A 25,424-nucleotide genomic window follows, 5' to 3' on the forward strand; every position below is an offset into this window, starting at 1 on the left:
CAACATCTTCTTAATGAGAATGCTCATTCAACACGTAGGAGGTACTTCCACAGCAATGGTATAGTAGCCTCCCCTGGACTGGCCAGCATCTCTGCTGTCATGATCAGGTGATGCTGGGGCAGGAACCAAATGTGTTCAGCAGTTGAACTACTCTTCTGCCTGTAAAATACTCCTGTTTATAGAAGAAGGGAGGACTTTACACGCTAAATATTGAAAAAAGTATTTTCTACATAGCTTGTCAAAGAGATAGCGAGGACCCAAATTCACCAATGTCGCTTTTAGTCAGGCTGGGCTAATTCACTGCAGGGTGTCCCGAGCTGCTGATGCGGGAACCTGCAATCACATTCATTTCTTCCCAGCCGCCTCCTCCAGTGTGACAGCGTGACAGCCACGGCCCCGCAAGTGCAGCAGGAAGGGGAAGGCACCTGCCTGGGAGGCACGATGGGCCAGCAGCAGCGCGGAGGGAGCCGCTCACCCCCGACACCTCGTTAGCAGCCCTGCTCCTCGCTGGCTCTGCCACAAGGAGAATCACCCCTGGCAAGAGGGCTCTCCATTGAGCAGGGTGCGCACCCACAGCGCTCCTCACGGGCACGGGCCTGCAGGCGGGGCACAGAGCGGAGATAGAACAATGGCTCACTTCTCACCCTGCCCTGTGCGTGCCTGGTCTTGTCCCTGTGCCTGCAGGGCTTGGTGCCTGCAAAACGCCCCCACCTGAGCTGTGTTAGCGACAGAGGAGAGGACACCGCGTTAAGCTGCACCAGGGGAGGCTTAGGCTGGAAATCAGGAAGCATTTCTTCACAGAAAAGGCGATTAGACACTGGAATGGGCTGCCCGGGGAGGTGGTGGAATCCCCGTTCCCGGAGGGTTCAGGAGCGCGGCCCTCAGTGCCCAGGCGGGGCTCGGGCACGGCCTCATCACCCCGGGCTCAGGGATGAAATCCCCATTGTTCCTGCCATTCTTTGATGAATTCCATCAGAATGCACTGCACGGAAAAGCTCTCCATAGGCTTTTACCCTCTGACTTGTTCGTTCTCCCATAGTCTTTGGCAAGGATTCATTTTTTATTTTTCCCGCAGTAATTGCTGGGGCCGCATCTGCCAGCTCGTACGGGGCTGCCCCGAGCCCGCGGGCACCCGAAGGTCCGCACGCCTCCTGCGCTCCGGGTGCTGTGAGGCCGGCCCCACCGGGCAGCTATCGCGGGTTTCACAGAGCTTGCAGGGGAGTAATTTATTCCTAAACACGCGCACAGTGGCCGACTCCCGGTTCCCGTCCCGGTTCCCTGTGCGGGCTGCGCGGCGCTGCCGCCACCTTGCAACTGTGGGACAGCGTGTGCGCCGGCAATACCGCTCCGCCGCCGCGCCCGGAACTCTGCGCGCAGCCGCTGTTCCCGGGAGGGCAGCCCCGCAACGGAGCGGTCGGTGCGGACACACGTGGGCCGGGCGGCGGGACCGGGCCGGGGGACAGCACCACAACCGAGGGGACATTGCGGGCCCGGGGGACAGCACCCGAACCGGAGGGACAACGCGGGCCGGGGGAACAGCGTCGGACCGGCCAGGACAGCATCGGAACGGGCAGGACCGGGCCCACGGCCCGCACGGCCCCGGTGAGTGGTGGCTGCTCGTGGGGAGCGGCCCCGCGGCCGGAGCCCTTGGCCAGCTGAGGGCCCGCGGTGTGCCCGGCGGCTCCCCGCCCTCGGCCGCACCGCCGGGGCGCTGCCGGCCTGCCCGGGGCCCCGGGCCGGGAGTGCGGGGCGCGGGGGCTGCCGTGCACCGGAATGGGCCCCGGGAGCGGGCTGCGGTGCGGCTCGCCCGGTGCTCTCCAGCTGGAGTGCTGTGTACCCGTGCCCTGTGCTCACTGTGCTCTCCTCCTGTGCCAGCTGTGCCCGCCGTCATACGGAGGAACTCGGGATCCTGCTGGCTGTAAACAAGTGCTGAACCAGTAAGATGGAGGAAAAAGAGAAGAAGAAGCATCGTGCGAAGCAAAGCGGGCCGAAGGCAGAGAAGAAAAGGAAGCGTTACCTCAATGAGCTGGGAATAGGCGATGAGGAGAATGCGCGGAAGAGAAACCCCAAAGCCTTCACGGTGCAGTCCGCCGTGCGGATGGCCAGGACTTTCCATCGGTGAGGGTGCGAGCTGCTCCAGAGCCTCGGAGGCGGCTGGAGGGGTGGGAGTTCCTGGGCTTTCTTTGTTACTTTGTGTAGCCGTACAGAGACTCTGATTGTCGCTGGTGTGCCTGCCTGGTGTTCATCATTGACCCAGTCACGTTGTGTGTGTGTCAGGAATGGGGTGCTTCGTGCATCTCTGTTGCACTGTACACTCTGTTAATCCACAGAAAAGCAGTATAGCTCCTTAGGCTCAGTGGGAGTGCCTGGTGTCTCTGCTTGTGCTCCATTTGTGCTCAAGCCTTTGCAAATACTGAAACTTTCAAGTAGTAAATGCCACTATCCATGGTGTTCCTGTGTTTATTTATTACAAATTTCTCCTCAGAACTCAGGATCTGAAGACTAAAAAGCATCACATTCCCGTGGTTGACCGGACTCCTTTGGAGCCACCTCCCGTGGTGGTGGTTGTGGTTGGCCCTCCCAAGGTTGGGAAGAGCACTGTGATAAAATGTCTCATTAAGAACTTTACCAGGCAAAAGCTGGTTGAAATTCGAGGTCCTGTTACAATTGTTTCAGGTGAGAACAAAGAGAGGAGAAATGGAAATGCTTCTTTTGTGCTCCTTACTTGTCTTGCTTTGAGAGCTGGGGTGTGCTCATGTTCTCATGATTTTGGTCATTTTGAAGATATCATTTGGATGTGTGGTCTGGCATATGTACAGTAAAAGAAGATTGGATAATTTTAAATTTAAAAATTATATTTTACTACAGTTAAAACCAGGTAAAACAGATACTTCTGTAGTGATTAATGTTGGATGATTTACATGCTAGACCAGAATCTGAGTCCCAGACACCCTGGAGGAACTCCAGGAATGTGACCTGAAAAGAAAACTGTACAAATTGGTTTGCTCCCCCTGTTTCAGTTTTTGGTGCTTAATTCTGTTTTCAGGTAAAAAGCGCCGGCTGACCATTATTGAATGTGGGTGTGACATTAACACAATGATTGACCTGGCTAAAGTTGCTGATTTGGTAAGTTAACCATGGAATGTGACTCCTACTATAATTTATATTGAAATTGCTACTTTTGATTGGACTGCACCAGTGTCTGGTTTCTCTACACATTTTTTGCTATTAAAGGCAAAACTGTCCTTGGGTTTGAAAGAGAGCAGGACCTGAGCTCTTTGACACATCTTATGTTCTGGAACAACCCCAGCACTTTGCTCGTCCTGAGGGTGGGGGAAAGTAAAACTCTGTGTGTGTGTGGTGGTGGGGAGGATATGAAAGAAGGGAAATGCTGCTGAGCTTCATTGCCAATGCAACTGGTAAACTTCTAGTGGAAGGTGTTACAACAAGTCTAGGTGACACAGTGACTTCTCATTAGGGGATTTGGTTAAACCAGATAAAATCTGAAAATGAGTTTTAGTCAAGAAGTTTTAAACTAATGTTCAAAGTGGAAGTATGTATCAGTGTACTAGTTGGGGTTTTTTGTGCACCCTGAGGTCTCCATCTGTTTTGCAGTAATACAGCTGATTTCAGTAGAGTGTGGTCACTGTTGTAATTTACTTGCAACTTTTGGATCAAGAGATTCCACCAACTGATCCTGGGGATCCAGTGCATGATCCCTTTGTTTAGAATTCTACTTTACATGTGGATTTGGAGTATGTTATTCACAGCTGATTAAGTACTGGGATCCTTGTCTAAGTATTAACTATGTAAATATTTAAATACATGTGTACACTTATCTAGATATTCTTCTACTTTTGTGTTTTCTACTGAGTACAGGACATGTACCAAACAGTACAAATACTTCTGCTGGTGGATGATTCAGATTCTGTGTGCACATGGTGGTGCTGAGAATCTGTTTGGGTTTATTATTAGGGGGCTGAGATTACATTAGTGCTTGAAGATTTGGCATCACTCTCTGTATACTTTAAGTTCTTTATTGTTAAAATCCTAAACCAACTTTGCTTCCATTTTCATGTGACTGTTGGCTGCTGTGTCAGTGCACTTTAGAATTTTGGTTCCTGAGAAGCTTAAGAGTTTAAAGGTGTGGTCTTTGAAATAATCTCATGTGGGCACCATGGCATTGCTGTAGTGAAATGTGAATATTGTTTTTACAGGTTCTCATGCTCATTGATGCCAGCTTTGGATTTGAGATGGAGACATTTGAATTCCTGAACATTTGCCAGGTACATGGCTTTCCCAAAATTATGGGAGTTCTAACCCACTTGGACACATTCAAGAACAACAAACAATTAAAGAAGACTAAAAAGAAGCTAAAGCACAGATTCTGGACTGAAGTGTATCCGGTATGGCATTTAACATTAATTTTTTCATGTATTTTGCTTTATGGAAGCTAAATTAATAGTGGGTCAATACTTTAGTGTTTATTATGTTTTTACATATTTTAAATAGGTAAGTGAACAATGTTGATACTGTATCAGATTGTTTAATCTTTCTTCTGTTTGCTAAAATACTTGTGTGATTATTCTCTATCCTGGTGTGATAAGCTGCTTAATCTACTACTAGGTCTGTTATGCAGGTGCTGTGCAAGGAGGATCTGCTTGGAGGTCTGTATGAGGTCTTGAGGATGTGACTAGTTTTCCAGTGAGATTTAGGGGACAATTTTCATGTTGGAGTAGCCTGGTTAGTTTGATCTTTCAGAACCAGTTGTAATATAGTTTTCAATTAAGACTTACAAATTACAATTGCATTAACTGTGTATTTTTCTTGTTAGCTTTATGGGTATTAAATAGAATTTTTTATGTTTTTATGTCTTTTTAATGTGTTTAGGGTGCCAAGTTGTTTTATTTGTCTGGGATGGTTCATGGAGAATATCAAAAGCAGGAAATTCACAATTTGGGGCGTTTTATCTCGGTTATGAAATTCCGGCCTCTCACTTGGCAAACGTCTCACCCGTATGTTCTTGCAGACAGGTGTGTGGTTTTGTCTTTGTTCTTTATTCTCAGCCTAGATAGCACCTTGTTGTTTGAAAAAGCTGTGCTGTTGGCCCTCAGCTCTGTGTGTGAATGGGTGTTTGGTGTTCCCTGGGTGGCTTTGGGAAGGGAAGGTGACAGGTTTGTGCTGTTCAGTTTTCACTTTGTGTCAGGTGATGTACATGCCTCTGGTTTATTGTAAATACTTTTGAAAACACAGGATAATTAAAATAATCCTGCTTGTTGATGAGTATACTGAATTTCTGTGGAAAAGAAACAGCATTCTAGTGATTAAACAGCAGCTGGTGAATTAGTCCTCTGAGTTCCCTGGAATATCCCTTCTGCTCTGTCTCCCAGTACAGCATTTGATTCACAGTCTCTTTGGAACATGAAAGTAATCTTGATGGCAGCTGAGCCTGCCTGAGAAATTACCTCACCTTCCACATTTTATTGCCAGAATGCTTACAGTTATGACTAAATTCCCACAATAATCCAAGGTGCCTTGAATGAGCCTCTTCTTTAGCTCTAATTCTTCAGGAAAAATTGTCAGAGAAGTAGATAAGCATTGTGCAAAGTCCTGCAAAATAGATAAAGCAAAGAGAGGGAAAATGCAAACCCCATGTTCTGTAGCATTTCATTAACATTGTTTTAGGTTGCTGTAAGTGTTGCAGTTTGATGATGGTTGGGTCAGCTTTAAGGTGGTCTGCAGCCGGGTTTTGCTCCCGTTCTCCTCCCGGGCTCTGTGTGCTGCCTCCCCTGTGCAGTGTAGAGAGGAGTTTCCCCTCCTCTGCCTGCAAGCAGCCCCTCTTTTCTGTGGGAGCTTTTGTGCTGCTCACCAGCATTCCTAGGGAAAGGAAGGTGTTGTGTGGCTGCAGGGAATGTGACATTCAGCTGTTTGTCTCACCTCTATCGGTGAGATTGATTAGAGGAGGGTTGTGTGTACAGAGCCGATAAAGAGTAGTTAAAATGTGCTAAGAAAGCAGTACCTGCTCAGTGAAGTGTCAGTAAACCTTCTGGAAATTTGTCGAGCATAATTTTACAGCTTTTAGAAAAGAATTCTAAAATGTTCTAAGGAGACCAGTTTTTCCATGATTTTTTTCTTTCACATGATAATTCAGTTTTGATTATTAGAGTCTGCAGATCGTGCAGTGGCAGCAGTGATGTTCTCTTTTCTTAAATTACCTTCTCTCAAAAGTTATCATTGAGACTCTGGATATGTTAACTGTTATTTTAAATGTTGAGTAGAATGGAAGAGCTGACAAACCCAGAGGATGTTCGAATCAATCCCAAATGTGACAGGAAGATATCACTGTATGGATACCTGAGAGGAGCACACCTGAAAAACAAAAGCCAAATTCATATGCCAGGTAATTTATCAGTTTCAAACTCTTTCTGTACTGATATGCGAAAAACAGCATAGCTGAAATTATTTGTATCTTCAGAGTATGTTAAACAACAGATTTTCCACCTTTCTGTTACGTTTTTGAAATTGTTTTCATAGTGCACATTTTTGTGAAAATAAATCTTGTAAATAGTTTTGCAGTTTTGTTGCACTGATAAACACCTTATTCACAGTACTTAAAATTTTTTGTAAGTGTATCACTTTTAGAAAGTGCTTAAAATGTAAAACATATCAACCCTAATAATGACAAGTTAATTTAAATTATGTGAATTAGTAGATTATGTTTATTATGGTCAGAATTGAATAATTTAATATTATAAGTGAATTATGAAATCGTTTAAATTAAGAAATACCATGATAATAAATTTACAGAGCTATACAGAAAAGTGATTTGCTGTTTTTGTAATTCAAAAACAAGCAAAGAAACAAACAAAGCTTTGCAGGATTCTGGTGAATTTCTGTATACTTCTCTGAGTTCAGTGGTAAGGCAGAGGAATTGGATGTTTGGTACAGAGCTTCCTGTTGATGAATCATTGTGTGTCCCCTCAGGTGTTGGGGACTTCACAGTGAGTGATGTGAGTTTCCTGCCAGACCCCTGTGCTCTCCCTGAGCAGCAGAAGAAACGTTCCTTAAATGAGAAAGAGAAGCTTGTCTATGCCCCTCTCTCAGGAGTTGGGGGTATTGTGTATGACAAAGATGCTGTTTACATTGACCTTGGTGGAAGCCATGCTCATGAAAAAGAAGAGGTAAAAGAATGCTGGTGGTGGTTTGAATTCTCTTGGAAAATGTAGTTTTTATCCTTAAAGCCAAAAGAAGTGTTTAAAAATAATCTTTAAAACAATCAATCCTTTTCTATCCATAGTGGGTAATTAGTTCTTTTCTCCTTCAGGGATTTCAGAGAAGGGATATTTCTATTTCTTGTATTGTACAAAACGTTGGAAGATCAGTTAATATTAAAGACCTAAAGTTTGTGTAATAACTTTCCAAATATTGACCTAAGATTTATGAAATCTCCTGGTGCTGGACTATTACTGTTCTTATTTGTAGGGCATGGTGATTGTTGGGAGAAAACTTAAAGGATTTGACTGGTCAAAGGGAGAAAAAAAAGGATTTACCTACAAACAAATTTCCCTATATTGTGCTAAATGTTAAATACCTTTGGGTCTGTGATAATGTGTTTGCTGGTATTTACTGTAGTGGTTGCATACTGTGAAGGAGTCCCTCTTCAATTTTTCTTGGGTTGATATTATAGATATTCTTGAAATATGAAGAGGGGAAGGGAGACCTTGCTATTCTATTCTGAGAAAATGTTTCTTTAAAATGCTCTGCAATTTTTTCTTGCATATGCCTATTTCTGCTGGTTTAGACTGATAGGTGTCACTAGACAATTGTTTATTCAACTTCATTGAAAAGTAAGTAGTTTTGTCTTTCCAGGAGGAAGTGAGGCCAAATCAGGAACTTGTTCAGAGCCTCATCTCCACACACTCAGCCATTGATGTTAAGATGGCATCAAGCAAGGTCTCTCTCTTCATGGACTCTACACCCTTGGGTTCAGAAGATGTAGGACAAGAGTAAGTTTTGAATGTTGAGCAGTGTTTGAGCATGAATGAATCTCTAATTTCAGGCTCTAATTTAGAAAGAATTCTCAGTAGAGCACAGCTAGTAAAATGTCTGTTTCTTCCTCTTCTGAGATTACTCATATGCCACAGTGTATTTTGGGATAAAAGTAATTGGTACTAGAATGTTTGCAACCTGCCTTCCAGGAATTTCTTGCTGATACAAGTAACATTTCTGTTTTAATTAATTCCTTGGAAAATGAAGAAATTTTTTGGAATTAATTTTGGCTATAACATTCAGTATTCTTGAATAAAGACACATTACAGGATGCCGGTGTCTTTCTAATGGTCTATGTAACTTCACTTTCTTTGAAAGAAAATGTGTAGAACTGTTTAACAATATTAACATGAAGCTTCATTCTTTCATTAAAATTTTCTTGTACTTTACCATCTTACCCCAAATGTGGTCTTTGGGAGAGCAGGTTTGTGATGCCAAAAGAAGAGAGGCAGGTGGATTTGAAGACTGGAAGAGTTCGTCGGAAAGCTGTGTTTGAAGATGATGAGAAGGAAAATGATGATGTAGCAAGTGATGAGGAAGATGACCAAGAAGAAGAAGAAGATGAAGAAGAAGCAGTGTCTGAAGATGGAAGTGATGGTGATGATGAAAATGATGCTGAGGAAGAAAGTGAGAGAGTGCTCTTGAGGGAAGGGATGGCTGTTAGGAGAGCCAAGCGCCTGAAAACAGAGGTGCCTCAGGAAGAAGCTGTGAACGAGCTACCAGCATTTGCTGACAGTGATGATGATCTGGAGCTGAGCTCTGAAGAAGAAGGAGAAACTGCCCCTGAAGACAGTGAGATGGAGGAAGATGAGGAGGAGGGAGATGTACAAAGGACTTGTGAAGATGAGAGCTCAGGTAGTGAATTTGAGGCTGCAAATAAGAGAGCTGAATCTAAGCAGTGTGATATGGATAGTGAACATATAGAAACAAAACCACAAATCTCAGAGCACAGCCCCAAAAGAAAAGCAGTGCTCACTACAGATTCAGGAAACTGCACTGCAGAAGAGGCATCAGAATCTGAGGATGAGAACTCTTCCCTTGAAGAGGGTGATGGTGAAGGAGAATCACATGAGGAATTAGAAGCTGAAGAGTCAAATAGGAATGGATTTCAGGACAGTAAAGCAAAGAAAGCTGATAGTGTTAGACACACCAAAGTTAAGACTGTAGATACTGAGGATGATGATGTGGAGAACCTGCTGAGAGAGGAAGAGGAGTATGAAGAAAAAATAGATCTTTCTGCTGACACAACAGGTAGACTATAACTGTTTAATTTTTACTGTCCACTTTAATTGTATTAATTGTTAAAGGATATAATTAGTAAATACTCCATGATTTTGCCTGTCATATATATATATATATATGTATTTATATATAATTCTTAAGTTGCAAAACTTCAAGTTAGGAAAGCTTGAAATACTTGCTATTAAGCCTTTCATTTACATTGTGGTATGCAGTGTCAGGTTTCCTTCCTCTAGAACGGAGGTGATTCATTTTAGAAACAAAACTTCATTGATTTTGCATATACTTCTCTTTAATCTTTATAGCTATGTATATAAAACAAATTATGATGCTCTATAACATCTAGAAAGACTAAAACATGTTTGGGGTAATGTTACTAAAATGCCCTAACTACTCACTGAGCACTGGAACAAGAATCTCCATCTTTGGAGATGTTCAAAGGCTGTCCTTTGAACATTCTTAAGTCATGTCCTTATTTAAATTATTTTTGTAGTTGCTGATTCTTGTTCTTTTTTGCATTTTTTTCCCTTTTCAGGTGCACTTAAATGGAAAGAGGACCTCACACAGAAGGCAGCTGAGGCCTTTCTAAGACAGCAGCGATCAACCCCCAATCTTCGTAAACTTGTATATGGAACAGGTACAGATCTGCTTGGAAACTTGTCTCTATATATGATGGCTTTTAGCTGTTACCAAGTTTTCAAGTCTGAATATTTGAGCATGGTCATTTGGTGGGAGGTTTGAGGAGAGTTAATTGACTTTTTAATTGCTGATGCTTATTTTCACTAATAATTGTAATGAGAAGACAGTTTTTACTTTTCCTGTAAAAAGCATTTTGAGTTCATTTTCCAGACTGCTCAGTTGTTACTTATGTTTTCTTACACAGTTATTTCTTCCAAACCTTTAAGGTTTGGTTATTTGTGTAATGATCTGGTAGGTATTATGCAAACCCATTGTGGTAATTGTATTTCATAAAGGGATGTTGTCTGTTGGCTGGTTTCAGGAATTTCTGTCTCACAGTGACTGTGGAAGAGTCTCTTATACATGACTTAGTATCAGGTGTTTGTCAAGGGGAAAAATAGCTGGCTTAAAGGAAGAGAAAATTGCTGTTTATGTAACTTGTCCTGTTTTAATTCACAACTTGCACAGTTGTTGTCTGAGAGTGCCAATCTCATTGTGCAGAACCTTTGTAGAACATGATGAGATTGTAAACCTTCCACAGTGCAGGTGTAGGAAGGCTTTCTGACAGATTCTCCAGCCTGGTATTCTTGATTTACATACGGGCTTAATTCCTGTTCCTGTTCCTTCCTGTTCACACATCATTTTGATACTGTTCTGATTTGTGATATTGAACAAGCATCCTCTGTTTACTTATTGGGCAATGTTTTTTTAATATAATTCCAGTTATGGAAACAACTGGATCACTGTACCTTTTTCTTCAGGCTTTTACATTCAAAAACTGTTCCAGTTTGGTTCTTTTATTTCTTTAAACTGCTGCAGCTGTTGGGAAACATAAGGAGAGAGGTGGTTAATGAATTTCATGCATGTACTGTGGGGGAAATCATCACAGCCTCTGTGTTTGGTTTAGCTGTGGAGGATGAGGACCAGGAGAGTGAGGATGCAGATGATGAACTCGGAGGTTTGTTTCGTGTCAGCCGTCCAGACAAGGCATCCAAACAGAAGGCCAATGCTCTTGACTGCTCCAAATTCCTGGTAGAAAAGCCACAAGATTGGGATTTAGAAGAGGTAATGCCATTGGATGATTGTTTCTGCATATCCTGCTGGTTCTGTCCTGGCTGTGTCTCATGAAGCATGGCTGAGTTGTTATTGAAACAGAGCTGTGGGAGCTATGGCCACAGTGTCTTAGATTCTGCCACTTGCTGTCAGTATAAGTAACAGATTCCAAGGTTTGTTTTTAGAAGAGTGGCAAGTTAGAGTAAATCAATTTAATGCTTATCTCAATTGAGTATTTGGTGTATAATAGTTTGTTCTTTATTTACAAAAAAAAAAAAAAGCAGGGGAGACCCAAGCAAAAATACAATGTAGGGTAGAGATTTTGGTAATGCAAAGACTTTTTGGCAAGAATTAAACTGGGTTCACAATCCTGCTTTTGGGGAGGCATTGTGTAGTTTTGGTAATGGTGTCTTGATGTGGAGCTGCATGTGAGAATTGTCTCTGATGATGGAGTGGGGAATGTCTTGGAGAACATTTCTATTGATGATAAGCTGCAGCTGTGCAAGGCAGTGCAGCTGTGCAATTTATTTTGCAGGTTATGAGCAGTATTCGGGACTGCTTTGTTACTGGAAAGTGGGAGGATGATAAAGATGCAGCAAAGCTGTTGGAGGAAGATGGTATGTGTAACAATTTTGAAAATGATTCCTCTATAGGATTTTTAAGAAAAGTATGACTTTTAGTTATGTATATAGAATATTGTACCTTAGTGCTATACTTACAAGGTTTTTTTGTCAAACTACTATATAAATTATTATATAGATACTAATATAATTGCACATTGCTGTCAGTCTGTAGAAACAGTAGGCACATACCACATTCTGGAAATTTACTGTCTGAAAATAGAGTATGTAACTTAAATTACTAAATGGAGTCCTTAGTCTCAACACTTGGTCATGCCAGCTTTGAATTATGTATCTGAGTTCATCTGTTCATCATATATGGTTTATTCTTTTGGACAGTCATGGTAGAAATAAACAGAAATTATTCTTTATTAGGAAGACAAACTTGCCTTTCACGTTTGGCTGAAAAGTGAGATCTATCTTCAGATGTTTTGGAGGTGGTATTTTTGGGTTTTTTTTTGTTGTGGTTTTTTTTTTTTTTTAATTAGGAAATACTTTAAAAAGTTTAGTAATGTGGCTGTATCTTACATGCATTATGATTGTGCTTTAACAGGCTTCTATAAGCACATGTTTTTAACCCAAAGACAGTCAGCTATATTTAATTTTTTTTTTAAATTAAACATAGGAGCTCAATTGCTCTGCTGGTGTCTTGTGTCATTAGAGTGCAAACTAATGTATTGGGAGTCCTTTGGGGTGATCTAAACTTTATTTGCATTTTTTAAATCATAAGGATGTTGAAAGGGTAAAGGAGGAGCCACGTTGAGTTTAGCTGGGAATTTTCAGCTGAAGCTGTAAAGAGGGCAAAACAAATGTATAAAACTTGATGGGAATCAAAAATATTTGGACTGAAACTAATCTCCATGGCAGCACTGAGAAATGCATAGCACTGAACACATGGGAGGTGGTGTGGAGCAATACAGCAGGATGGTTAACTAATGCTCACATGTCTTGGGTGCTCACTGTTGCAGAAGAGCTGTATGGAGATTTTGAAGATCTGGAAACTGGGGTTGTGCACAAAGGAAAAGCTGTTGCTGCAGGAGAGCAGGTCTGATCTGCATTTTTATGTTCTTTAGCAAGATAAGTATGTGTTTCTTATCAAGTGTTAGGAATCCTATGTAATAAATTCAGTGCTCATAGAATCAATAGGAAGGAAATCAGTGGGAGCACGAAAGAAAATTTATGTTTATTACTGACTTTATCTTGAATGGCATGTTTTTAGCCTGAGCCTGAATTTTTGTTTGTAGTTAATTATGTAGAAGTCACCTCACTTATTTAACAGTAGGTGTCAGGCTTAATCAAGAGCTGCAGGATCTGGAGGCAGGACAGAAGTATTTTAAAACCAAATGTAATCATAACTGTTTGTACTATGTCATCTCATCTGATGCAGAAGATTACAGCACTCTGTTTAAACACAACAAATAGTGGAAACTTGACACAGTTTCCTAGTTCATTCCTCTTATCTGCATAAAGGAGGCTGGTGGAAGCAATTTTATGCTGTGGCTTGGATATCTTCCAATAACAGAACTGTAGTTGTCTGTGACAGTACAAACTGAAAAATCAATTTCTTTTTGGACTGAGCAACTTGATGGCTTTGCATTTGTTATAAAATTGAGGGTAATGGCATCATTTTGGCAGTTTTCAAATGGTCTGTGAACAAACTTCCTTCTCCCTGCTCTCTAGAGTGCTTCCAGCCTTCCAGCAGTTGATAGGTCAATGCTATCAACAATTACTTTTTTCTCCTCCTCTATTACATATGCTTATATTAGCTCTAGAATACCTGGTAGGTCAGTTCTAGGGTCTGTTCCCTTATGATATCTTCAGTCAAAAAAGTTTTGTCAGTGAAAAGGAATAGGATTAGATCATGAGATCTTTTGGTCCTTGCTGAAGTCGTCTCCTTGTATGAATAGCTTACTAATTTCTGTCTAAAATGGAAATGTTTTTCAAATGTCTAATAATTGACACTATAAGAAAATATTGTTTAATCATATCTATAAAAGCATTGTTTAGTAATATCTATCAAAATGTTGATCAGAATGGGTTGTTTTCAGTGAACCATTTTATATGTTTGACAACTTTTTGTTGATTAGTCTGGAAGTGAAGAAGAGGAGGAGGAAGATGAAAAAATGTCCAAACCAGAACCTGAGGAGGAGGAAAAGAAAAAGGAGCGCATGGACAAGAAAAGAAAACTTAAAGAAATGTTTGATGCAGAATATGATGAAGGGGATGCCACATACTTTGATGATCTTAAAGAAGAAATGCATAAACAAGCACAGGTACTGTCTGCTAATTTGACAATTTATCTGGCTATATGTCTTCCAAAATACTCCACAGAGTTTGTCTCCCAAAGATTTTTTCCTGGAGACACAGGTGATGCTCAGGAGGTATTTCAGAAAGAAATACATGCTTATGATTTTTTTATTCTTGAACTTTTTGATTCTGTTATCTGGAAAGGAAAGCAAGTAAATAAGCCAAACAAGTGAAAGCTTAATTTAAACTGAGTGCAATATTTAACCATACTTTAAATCACTGAATAAGCCAGGATGTATCATCTAAACTTCAACTACTTAAAAAGTTTTTAAATAAAAAAGACATCCTTTTATGTGTAGGAAGATGAAAATTCTCATATTAATTTCTGCTTTATATTTTCTTGGTATTATTTTTACTATGATTTTTTGCACTGTTATTAATGGATAAGTAAATTCTCTGTGACAGGCTTTTTCATCCAACTGTGAAGTTATTTTGAGGAGAAAATAATTAATGACTGTTGCTGTGTACATGTGGTAGAAGTCTTCAGTGTAACTGTATCCAGAATGTTGGTTTTGTTCCAGGCCTTTTGTTTTTTTCTACATGAGAGCTTGTAAGCTTAAAAGTAGCTTCCTTTTTTGACTGACTTGGGAGAATACTTTCTTACATTAATAACTTTAATAATGTTAATAACTTCACTGTCTTGTCTTTTGACAAAATTTTGCCCTAAATAGTTGTTAAATTAATTCTTACCTTCTTGTATTAGCCTCTGTCACAAAGGATAATCTGAGCTCTGGTATGCTGATGCACTCAGAGCACTTAAAGGGTAAAGAAGGACATTGCAGTAAAAGAATCAGTGTCTGAATACTGGGTACTGTCTTTCAAGTAGACTAACAGGCCCACTTGGGATCTCAAATTGGAAGGGCTTTGTGGTGGTAGAGATCTTCCTCTGAAGTCACAAAACCTATTAGATCTTTTCCAAAAAGATTTATATAGATGTTAGAATGTTTTAAATAGAACCATCCCTTCTTGAGCAAGTTACTAATAGTTGAATTTTGTGAATTATATCTTTGTCACATAGCTGAACCGAGCGGAATTTGAAGATCAGGATGATGAGACCAGAGTGCAGTATGAGGGGTTCAGGCCTGGCATGTATGTTCGAATAGAGATTGAGAATGTGCCCTGTGAATTTGTCCTGAACTTTGATCCTCATTATCCCATCATCCTGGGTGGTCTGGGCAACAGCGAGGGAAATGTCGGCTATGTACAGGTACGTAGCCAAAGGGCTGAGTGTGTTTTATCTCAGTGCAGGTGTGCTTCAGGGTGTCTGCAGTTACTGCTTTCTGTGTACTTAAAATACAGTAAACACAGACAGAAACTTCCATCCTTGTCTCCTGAATAGGGGATTTGCTTTAGACACAAAGTGTAATTCTACAGTAGCAGATTCTGGATCTTTACAGGCTTAATTGGATAACTGGAAAAGGTTACTGCTGTTTAATGTTCAGCTGCAGAAGTGTCTCAGGACTAAGGTCTGATACTGTGATTGCTAAATTGCAAACATTAATTGTTCTCTGACCTTCACGATCTATATACAAGTGACTACAGAAAAGCTACTAGCACGTATATAAATGTATTTTTAATATAATACTTGCTTGTATGGGTACACACATGGCTTCAGAGTGAGTGAAATACTGATTCATCTTCTGAAGATAAACCAAAGATAAAATTTAGTGTATAAAAATTCTAGTGTAGATAGAAGTTGCTTTCAGTCATTCCTGGAAAACAGAATCACTGTTGCCATCCTGTAGTAGCCTGGTTCACCTTCTGTTCCAACCAGCTGCGCCTGAAGAAGCACCGGTGGTACAAGAAGATCCTGAAGACGCGCGATCCCCTGATCCTGTCGCTGGGCTGGAGGCGCTTCCAGACCATCCCCATGTTCTACATCGAGGACCACAACGGGCGGCACCGCCTGCTCAAGTACACCCCACAGCACATGCACTGTGGGGCAGCCTTCTGGGGTGAGCCTGCTGCAGTGTGTCCTGCCTCCCCTCAGCAGAGTGCAGCTCTCACTGCACTGCACTGTGGGGCAGGGGTGAGCCTGCTGCAGTGTGTCCTGCCTCCCCTCAGCAGAGTGCAGCTCTCACTGCACTGCACTGTGGGGCAGGGGTGAGCCTGCTGCAGTGTGTCCTGCCTCCCCTCAGCAGAGTGCAGCTCTCACTGCACTGCACTGTGGGGCAGGGGTGAGCCTGCTGCAGTGTGTCCTGCCTCCCCTCAGCAGAGTGCAGCTCTCACTGCACTGCACTGTGGGGCAGGGGTGAGCCTGCTGCAGTGTGTCCTGCCTCCCCTCAGCAGAGTGCAGCTCTCACTGCACTGCACTGTGGGGCAGGGGTGAGCCTGCTGCAGTGTGTCCTGCCTCCCCTCAGCAGAGTGCAGCTCTCACTGCACTGCACTGTGGGGCAGGGGTGAGCCTGCTGCAGTGTGTCCTGCCTCCCCTCAGCAGAGTGCAGCTCTCACTGCACTGCACTGTGGGGCAGGGGTGAGCCTGCTGCAGTGTGTCCTGCCTCCCCTCAGCAGAGTGCAGCTCTCACTGCACTGCACTGTGGGGCAGGGGTGAGCCTGCTGCAGTGTGTCCTGCCTCCCCTCAGCAGAGTGCAGCTCTCACTGCACTGCACTGTGGGGCAGGGGTGAGCCTGCTGCAGTGTGTCCTGCCTCCCCTCAGCAGAGTGCAGCTCTCACTGCACTGCACTGTGGGGCAGGGGTGAGCCTGCTGCAGTGTGTCCTGCCTCCCCTCAGCAGAGTGCAGCTCTCACTGCACTGCACTGTGGGGCAGCCTTCTGGGGTGAGCCTGCTGCAGTGTGTCCCAGCTCACTCTGGCAGTGTGCAGCTCTCTGGCTTTGCAGGATGTGCCAGGAAATGCAGCTTTTGCAATGAAAAGTACAGCTTTTTCCCCATGGAACAAAAAATAACATCAAGTAGTGTGGGAAAATTGGCAGTTCTCTAATATTTGTGGATTATTTAAGTGATTTGTGAATTGCTTGGCTTTTAATCAAATTCTGAGCATTCTGCTAAGTTGTAGCATATTGAAGAAGAGCCTGATTTGTGTGCAGATAGACTTTGCACACATTATGGGCCCAGGCCTTGCAGGAGTAACTTCTTGTTAACCATTCCTTTATGGGGATTTAAATGTGAGCAGTAGTTTGAGTGCTTTAAACTTTGGTTTTCTTCATTGAGTATATTTTTCATGTATTTTTAAGCTTTAGGAATTTAAATAGGGATTAGATATTGCATAGTAAAACTTCTCAGAAATTTTTAAATTTAATTTTCTTTTAGGGCCCATCACTCCTCAGGGGACAGGATTTTTGGCAGTGCAGTCTGTCAGTGGCACAACGGTAGGTTTGTTACCACAGAATGTTTATTAACACTTTCTACAGATATTTGTGGAAAATACATATGTTCTGGGGAGAAAGTTTACATTATGATAAAACAGTGTAGTTGTAGGAACTATGAAAGTAGCAGGACTCAAGCTTTTGAAAGGTGTATTATGTTGATGTAGGGAACTGTATGGAGAGGATATTTTTGTTTGTTTGTTTTTTTAGCAAATTTCAGGAAGAAATTGTTTACTGTGAGGGTGATGAGGCTCTGTCACAGATTGCCCAGAGAAGCTGTGGATTCAAGGCCAGCTTGCATGGGGCTATGAGCAGCCTGGTCTAGTGAAAGGTGCCCATGGCAGAGATGTTGGAATGAGATGATCTTTGAGGTTCCTTCAAAACCAAGCAATTCCATAATTCCAATTTAAATAGCGTTAAAGCAGTATTTATCAGATATGAACTTTATTAGATATATATTAATCAAAGGCAGGTTCATGTTTGCAGACAATTGGTAACAAAAGCTTTGCATGGCATTGTAATGAGCTTGTCAGTAATCATTGGTGATTATTATGTCCTTCCTAAAATATGCCTTCAAGTACTATTGCACAGTTGTCTTTTTACATGTTTTAAAAGTCTGTTTTCATCATATGTCCCTCACATAATACAGTGTCTTAGAGCAGTGCACAAAGCATTTCTCCTTTGAGATTTTCTGTCTAAGATTCTGTTCCATAAAGAGAACACAGTGAGGTAAATCACAAGGACTTTTAGATTGTTTCCAAGGTAATTAGAATGGCAGTTCTGGAAATCTCATTAGTGAATGGTAGGAATGTTATGTCAGCAGCACTTCAACTAGTCTGTACTAGTCAATCTGCATTTTTCATGCTGCATTACTTCTGTAAAGGTTAGAAATTCTGAATCTTAGAAGTGAAATGTGGAGTGCAGGTGCCCCACAACAGCCTTCTCTCAAAGCTGGAAAGATATTCATTCAGTGGTGGACTGTTTTCTGGAGGAGGAGTTGGTTGAATGGCCACATCTGGAGGGTGGTGGTCAACAGTGCAGTGTCCTGGTGTGCAGTGGTGACAAGTGGTGTCCCTCAGCAGTCTGTGCTGGGACCAGCCCTGTTTGATGAGCACTGACCATCAGTGACACAGGCAGTTTGTGGTGTGGTAGACGTGCCTGGGGAATGGAATACAGTCCAGGAGAACCTTGGGAAGTGGTCCTGGGGGCAGCCCCTAAGGTTCAGTGAGGCCCAGTGCAAGGTCCTGCACCTGGGGCAGCCTCCAGTGTCAGTGCAGATTGTGCAGTGAAGGGATTGAGAGCAGCCCCTGCTGGGAAAGACTTGGGGGTTCTGGTGGACGAGGGGCTGAGCTGTGGTCGTGTGAACTTGCAGCCCAGAGAGCAAATCACATCCTGGGCTGCAGCAAGAGCAGTGCCAGCAGCAGAGCAAGGGAGGGGATTCTGCTCCTCTGCTCTGCTCTGCTCTGGTGAGACCCCAGCTGGAGTACCATGGCCAGCCTTGGGGCCCTCAGCACAGGAAAGACAGGGACCTGTTGGAGAGAACAGTCACAAAGATGACCGGAGGGATGGAGCACCTCTCCCAGGAGGAAAGGCTGTGAGGGAGTTGGGGTTCATCATGGAAAAGAGAAAGCTCTGCGGAGACCTCATTGCAGCCTTTCAGTATATAAGGGGGGCTTAAAAATAATGTGGGGATAAACTTAGCAGGGCCTGCTGTGATAGGATCAGGGGAAATGATTTTAAATTAAAGGAGTTGATTTAGACTAGATATTAGGAGGAAGGTTTTAACAACAAGGGTGGTAAAACATGAACAGATTGATGAGAGAGATTGTGGATGCCCCGAACCTGGAAATATTCAGAGTCAGACTGGCTGGGGCTCTGAGCAGCCTCATCTATTGGAAGGTGTCCCTGCTCACTTCAGGAGGTGTGACTAAATGACCTTTAGAAGTCATCTAGATGACTTTCAGTCAAACTATTTTATGATTCTGTGATTCTAAATGGTGTCTTCACCATTTGAGGAATACACATTCAGCAGTGTCTTTCATGTCTGATGTTTCAGCCTGACTTCCGGATTGCTGCCACAGGAGTTGTGCTTGATTTAGATAAATCCATCACTATTGTGAAGAAATTAAAGCTAACTGGTTTTCCATTCAAAATTTTCAAGAACACTTGTTTTATTAAGGTAAGTTCATAGGTATGTATACTGTAAAACCAGAGGTCCTGATGTTAGGAAGGAATGCACCCTGGGATTGTCTTTCCTGAGGCAGTTGTTCTCAGTTATTGTTGAATGCTGTTCTGGATCTCAGGAGCTGCCTGTGCTTTTTTGAGCTCTCTTCCATGTGACCTCTAAAGGTACTGGTTACTGCAAGGAATATGAGTAATTGTTAACCAGACAAAAATTCTGGAACAGTCTCCTGATTCACATTCAGTGTGATTTTTTTTTTTTCCTTCCCACCCCCAGCTTCCTTCCTAAAAACCCACTGATTAGCAATGACAGCTTTGGAGGATGTAAACCTGTGCCTGGTCTCATCCCTCTGATCAGTCTGATCCCACTAAATTTCAGCTCTGGAGTCAAAGGAGACTTCTACCAGTGCTTAAGGCTTCTCAGTTACAGTTACAAAAATGTCTAGGGTAGGGAGTGCTGCAGAAGTGAATGTTCACTGACCTTCCCACTGTGCTTAGCTGGGCTTTCAGCTCAGGGAGAGCTTAGGTTGTTGTGCATTTGAGGCAGCAAGCAGCTAAGCAGTGATCCCAGCAATGAAGCATTCAAGGGTTTGCACTAGGCATAGAGAGATTTTTTTCTTGCTTTTCTTGTGATAGATGAAAGAAGCACAAACCTTCAAGAGCTGTGTTGTATTAGAATCTCAGAACTAGCAACTTAGGGCAGCTTGGTTGTTTTTAAGGTATCCTGTGTTCTGGCAAATTACTTTAAAGTAAAGCTTCTGTAGATATGTTCTGGTTTGAAATTTTAAATACATATATTTAATGCTTAGCAGCCTTGCCTGTGATGTATGACTAAGTAGATTGCTTTCAGTAACTCACCTAAAGTCAGCTCTGGCTTTTTGGTATGATCAGCACTCTTAAGCTAAAGACAATGCTATGCTCCTCCTGTTTCTTTATAAGATATGCTTGTGGGAATTCTGGTTTTGTGGCCTACATAGGCCATCACAAGAGAGAGACTTGGCATCTTGAATGGCAGTGGTAATTCACATTTTCAGGGCATGTTTAACTCTCAGTTGGAAGTGGCCAAGTTTGAAGGTGCAGCGATCCGCAGTGTGAGTGGCATCCGAGGCCAGATCAAAAAGGCCCTCAGAGCTCCTGTGGGTGCTTTCAGAGCAACATTTGAAGACAAGCTGCTGATGAGTGGTAAGTTGCACATTGCATGTGAGGTATCACACAGCTTTCATCCTTCTTCACAGATTGTAAAGCTGTGTCTCAGAATTCTGGGATTTGATAATTGAGATGTGAATTCATGGAGTAAGAAATACCTTGTGAGATGTGGAGTGAAATTCAAAAGAAGGGTATTTTGTGTTGGATTTCTTTCACTTATACTCAGAAGTCATATAGTATGCAGATGAAAAGGCTTGAGTTGAAGACAAGCATCTTCAAGTGTTTTAATGATTTACAGAGCACAGATTTAGTGTTTTACACAGCCTTTTTCCTTGAACATGATGAATTGAATTTAGTGGTACAAGTGCTTAAAAGGACACTTTTCTGAAAACTTTTTTCTGTAATCTTTTGGGGAAATTGTGCAGAGGATCTCCTGTGTTTGCTGAGTGTCACTATGATATTGAGAATATGAGTTTATACTTACTTGGGTTTATATGACCTGTTTTCCTAAACACACCAAAATCACAGATAGTGCAAAATAAAAGCAAGTTAGTTCTTTTATAAAAATAGGCAAAGAAAATTGGTGTTGTCAGTAATTATATAGGCACATTACATATATGAATTCTGTTGCCTGTTCTTGAATATGAATGATGAACAGGATGGTATTCAGCTGCCTACTCTTCAGGGATGTGTGCTGTTCATGCCTTTATGGGGTTTTGCATTGCTTTTCCCACAAGTTGAAGACATTTGGTCCATATACCAAACACACTGCTAGCATGTGGTGCAGTATCTGTTCTGTTCAGGCCATCTTTGCTTAGAGTGTGGATGTGATGAACACTTTACTTGGCTCTAAAAATATGAAATGTAATGTTCCCTTTTCTTTCAGATATTGTTTTTGTGAGGACTTGGTATCCTGTTTCTATCCCAATGTTTTATAACCCTGTAACATCCCTGCTGAAGCCAGCAGGTGAGAAAGATAGTTGGAGTGGAATGAAAACAACAGGCCAGCTGAGGTATGAGCGAGGCATCAAACTGAAACAAAACAAGGATTCTCTCTATAAGGTAATTTTCTGTTTTGTTTTGTTTTTTAAAACCAGTCAGATTTGCAGTGTGTCTCATACCGTGCAGACTGAGAGCAGTGTAAATACATGTTCATACACATGCATGTGGGACTTTAAATTTGTATCTGCAAGGCACAGTCCTGGCATGAGATGGAAATAAAACAGTTGAGAATAGATTGTTATGGGTCAGTTAAAGTTTATAAAGTAATCTGCAGAGTAGAAGTCTTCTCCAGAAGCTTACTGAGACTTCTGCTATAGTAATTGGGGTGAACATATAATTTACAGTTCAGTCCAAGGATGTCAGAGGATGTTGTTTTTTTACTTTTGGTTCATGTTTTTTATGCTTTGTTTGGTTTGGGGTTTTTTTGGGGTGTGTATTTCTATTTTGGTTTGTGGTGTTTTCTGGGGTATTTTCCCCACTAAAAGATGCAGAATTAAATAAAAGCTTTTTAAGATCATGAGTATTATATGTATGTTCTGTATTCATTCTCTTAGCCTATTGTGAGGGAGAAGAGGCACTTCAATAAGCTCCACATCCCTAAAGCACTGCAGAAGGCACTGCCTTTTAAGAACAAGCCTAAGAATCTTGAGAAGAAAGGCAAGACTCCAAAAGACCAGTGGAGACCAGCTGTTATCAGGGAGCCTCATGAAAAGAAGGTAATTATCACTTACTCTGAAACAAGGACTCCTGAAGGGTAAAAGTGTTGTTTAAAGCTTTTCTGACTATTGTTTTGGCATTTGAATCTGCTGCTTATGCTAAAGATATATATATTCCTGGTCAAAAATGATCACTTGCAATTTGTTTTGTTCCTGTTTAGCACACAGTATGTGTATGGAACTGTCACTGAGTGGGTGGTGTCTATTTTTTAGACTAGTAGGTCACCTGAAGCCTAAATACAACTTTTGTCCTTGTCACAGCACTTGCAAGGTGTTTCACTTGGATTTAGTGCTCTCATATTATGGGTGACTTAAATTGGCAGCTGCAGTTTTTTATTTGACTTGTCATTGCCATGCATTATTAACACAGACAGGATTTGAAGCAAATACTCTGCTTCCAAAATTGAGAATTAGAGTGCTTGCAGAGGCAAGAAGATCCAAACTGCAGTTTAAGTGTTCTATAGTAGCAATTAGGCACAGCCTTTTAAAAGCTATCTAACCAAAATCAGAGTTCACAAAAATTAAAGCTTTGATTAATTTCCTAACAGGATAAATAATTAAACCATTTTAGAAATTGGGTAACAGGTGCAGAGATAATTAGAACTTGCCTTGAATCTCTGATTCATTATGTGTGTCTGCTGAGGTTACACTGCTTCTTGCTCACCAAAACTGAGCTGCATGTATATTGATTGTGTATTTTCTATTCTAGATATCAGCTCTACTCAGTGCTTTGAGTACAGTGAATAATTACAAGATAAAGAAAGCCAAAGTAAAGCATCGGGAACAGCTTAAAGAATATCTTAAAGTTAAGCAGAAGGAGGATGAACAGAAATTCAAGAGGCAAAAGGAGGCTAAGAAGAAAGTCTATCGCATACTGGGACAAAGAGAGAAAAAGAGGCAGAAGTCAAGCTTGAAAGGATCTAGTAAAGGAGAGAAGAGTATGTAAAATATCATCAGGTTTTAGGCCAAATGAGGAAATAGGGTAGCTGTGCAATTTTCTCTTGAAGAAACAAAAAGGCCTTGGGCTACACCAAATGCGCTTTCAAGAGAAGAAAGAAATGCAAATATGACCTTACTCACACTCTTGAATACATTTGGTATTGTATATAAATAAGATGTAGAAGTATGAATTGTGGTTTTTATACAGGAATATTCTGGAAGACTTTGTATTTCAGTATATTTCTATGCATACTGCATATTTCTGCATTTTCTAGCCAATAAAGTATTTTAATCGATTACAGAATATTGTTTCTTTGTGTGTTGTCTTAGTGGACTTCCATGGAAGAAAACTCTCCTGAATGTCTCCAAATATGTCCCTTACTTTGAGCTATTACCTAAGTTTTGCCCTTGGCAAATATTTTATTAAAAGGTTGGGAAATTCTTTATCTTTGATCTGAGTAGCTCACTCCTGTGCTTAGATCATTTCCTCCAGCATGAAAACATCTCAGTTTTTTCCACTTCTCACTAGGTTATTAGGCAGATCTTCAAAACAGTGTTGCATCTAGATCTTGTGTTACTTGGCCAGTTTTGGCACCCTGAGGCTGCCAGTAGGTCCCTCACTGACTGCAGCTTTCTGGGCAAACAGTATCAGACCTTCCCCAATGTGTGTAGCTACTCTGATTTTCTGTGGGGTTGGCACTGACAGGGTAACTTGCTTCCTTTGGGAAAATCTTCCTGTGTCCAGCCAGCTTGGTTCCATGGTACATTGTTAGGCTTAAGATGAATGGAGAGAAGAAGTGGTAGATGGTTTCAATCCTGTTAAATTAACTGACAGTTGAAGTCTTTCTCTGTATGACAGAAGACTTTGAACAATCATTTTGTTGGAAGAGCAGCAGAATTTCTTTTTTATGCCATATATGGCATAAAAAAGTAGTTACTATGATATACCTATTTTTAATACTTCATCCTCAAACAGGCAGTGGGGCAGATAATATCAGTAATTTCTTGGTCTCCTTCCTGAAAAAGTTTACTCTTTGTCATCAAGCTGAAATTCATTATTCACTGTAGCAATATTTGCTATCTCAGATGTGAGATCCCATGTGGGACCAGGCTGCCTCACACAAAAGCATTTGGTTGAATGGGTCTGTAGATTTTTTTTTAAACATTTAGTATTTTGGGATTTTCTTAATTAATCTCATGATGTTCTATTTACTGATATTGAAATTCTAATGCATCCATCTTTGTCTATATGATACTAGGCTGACACCTGACTCAAATTAATTTGTCAGTAATTTTTTTTGTCCCTTGTGAGATTCAGATGAGGTCACGTGAATATGAAAACATGGTTTATTGTTTGAATAATTGAAGAGTGTCTGCTGAATAGACAACTGCTGCCTTCAGAGATTTACAAGGAAATTGTTGGCATTTTGCCCTACAGAGTAGTACAGGATGGTTGGCCATGACTTTGTTTCTACAGGGTTTTTTCTGCTTCTGTCCAGCTGTGCTAGGCTAGGTCTAATTAAGCCATCAAGGAAGCGTTTCTATTTTCCCTGGTTTTATGCTGTTGTGAGTGAACTTCCATGTTAGGCGCTGTTGTTTGCATCTTCCATGTGTTCACGTGTGACAAGCCGTTGCCTGGGAAGTCAGCACTGCAACATTAGACTTTAGGTTTTCACATTTGCCATTTGCACATGATGAAAAATAACTTGGATCTGGTTTATCCATAATAGCTCTGCCAGAGACAAAAATGGTGGGGTACAGTCTTCATTGTGGAGAGAAGCACTCGGAGAGCCTGCTGAGCGTGAAGTTGTTACACCTGGGAAGACAGTAAAGATACTTGTTTTGGATTATGCTTCTTGTTTCCTTTAGGTAGCTTTCTTCAATGGGAGAGGAAACGTTGGAAATTGATCAGACGTGTTTGAAATGAACACAAGTTTAGTAGGCAGCGGGTAGTAGGTGGGAGCTTGTGTGTAGTGAGCCCTGCCGAGAGAATGGCGGTGGCACCGGTGCCGGGTCAGGGCCTTCCCTGCCGCTGCTCTGCTCCGGATTTCCAGCCCTGCCGAGAGAAAGGCACCGGGGGCCGGGTCAGGGCCTGCCTTGCCGGCTGCTCCTGCTCCCGCATTTCCAGCCCTGCGGGAAGGCTCCAGGGAGCCCTGCCGGTGAGGAGGCTG

The 25,424-nt window shown here is 41.9% G+C and overlaps 1 protein-coding gene across 2 annotated transcripts; it reads left to right on the forward strand.

Annotated features, from left to right (window-relative positions):
* Nucleotides 1-1,859: 1,859 nt before the first annotated feature.
* BMS1 (BMS1 ribosome biogenesis factor) lies at nt 1,860-23,605 on the forward strand. 2 transcript variants are annotated; one of them, XM_054276787.1, is made up of 22 exons: nt 1,860-2,118; nt 2,486-2,676; nt 3,047-3,126; nt 4,218-4,406; nt 4,891-5,033; nt 6,279-6,400; nt 6,985-7,181; nt 7,870-8,006; nt 8,474-9,300; nt 9,824-9,925; nt 10,874-11,031; nt 11,555-11,636; nt 12,608-12,684; nt 13,727-13,912; nt 14,965-15,153; nt 15,721-15,901; nt 17,214-17,272; nt 19,326-19,448; nt 20,485-20,632; nt 21,483-21,658; nt 22,153-22,314; nt 23,024-23,605. In XM_054276787.1, exons 1-22 carry the CDS (start codon nt 1,943-1,945, stop codon nt 23,258-23,260), a joined length of 3,942 nt encoding a protein of 1,313 aa, XP_054132762.1. In that variant the 5' UTR covers nt 1,860-1,942; the 3' UTR covers nt 23,261-23,605. The 2 variants fall into 2 exon arrangements, with proteins under 2 accessions (XP_054132762.1, XP_054132763.1); XM_054276788.1 differs by lacking the exons at nt 17,214-17,272; nt 19,326-19,448; nt 20,485-20,632; ... (1 more) ...; nt 22,153-22,314; nt 23,024-23,605 and adding an exon at nt 16,738-16,962 and having other exon boundaries at nt 15,721-15,917.
* Nucleotides 23,606-25,424: the final 1,819 nt, after the last annotated feature.

Source organism: Melozone crissalis, unplaced genomic scaffold, assembly GCF_028551555.1.
Source record: "Melozone crissalis strain CALT ecotype California unplaced genomic scaffold, PUWL_Pcris_2 ptg000019l_1, whole genome shotgun sequence".
NCBI lineage: Eukaryota > Metazoa > Chordata > Aves > Passeriformes > Passerellidae > Melozone > Melozone crissalis.

What these genes read in the sequence shown, in the direction of transcription:
- BMS1 (XM_054276787.1), top strand. Translation starts at nt 1,943, where the DNA reads ATGGAGGAAAAAGAGAAGAAGAAGCATCGTGCGAAGCAAAGCGGGCCG. An exon ending in ATGGCCAGGACTTTCCATCG is followed by an intron (nt 2,119 to 2,485) that starts GTGAGGGTGCGA and finishes ATTTCTCCTCAG; the next exon opens with AACTCAGGATCTGAAGACTA. An exon ending in AGAACACTTGTTTTATTAAG is followed by an intron (nt 19,449 to 20,484) that starts GTAAGTTCATAG and finishes TCACATTTTCAG; the next exon opens with GGCATGTTTAACTCTCAGTT.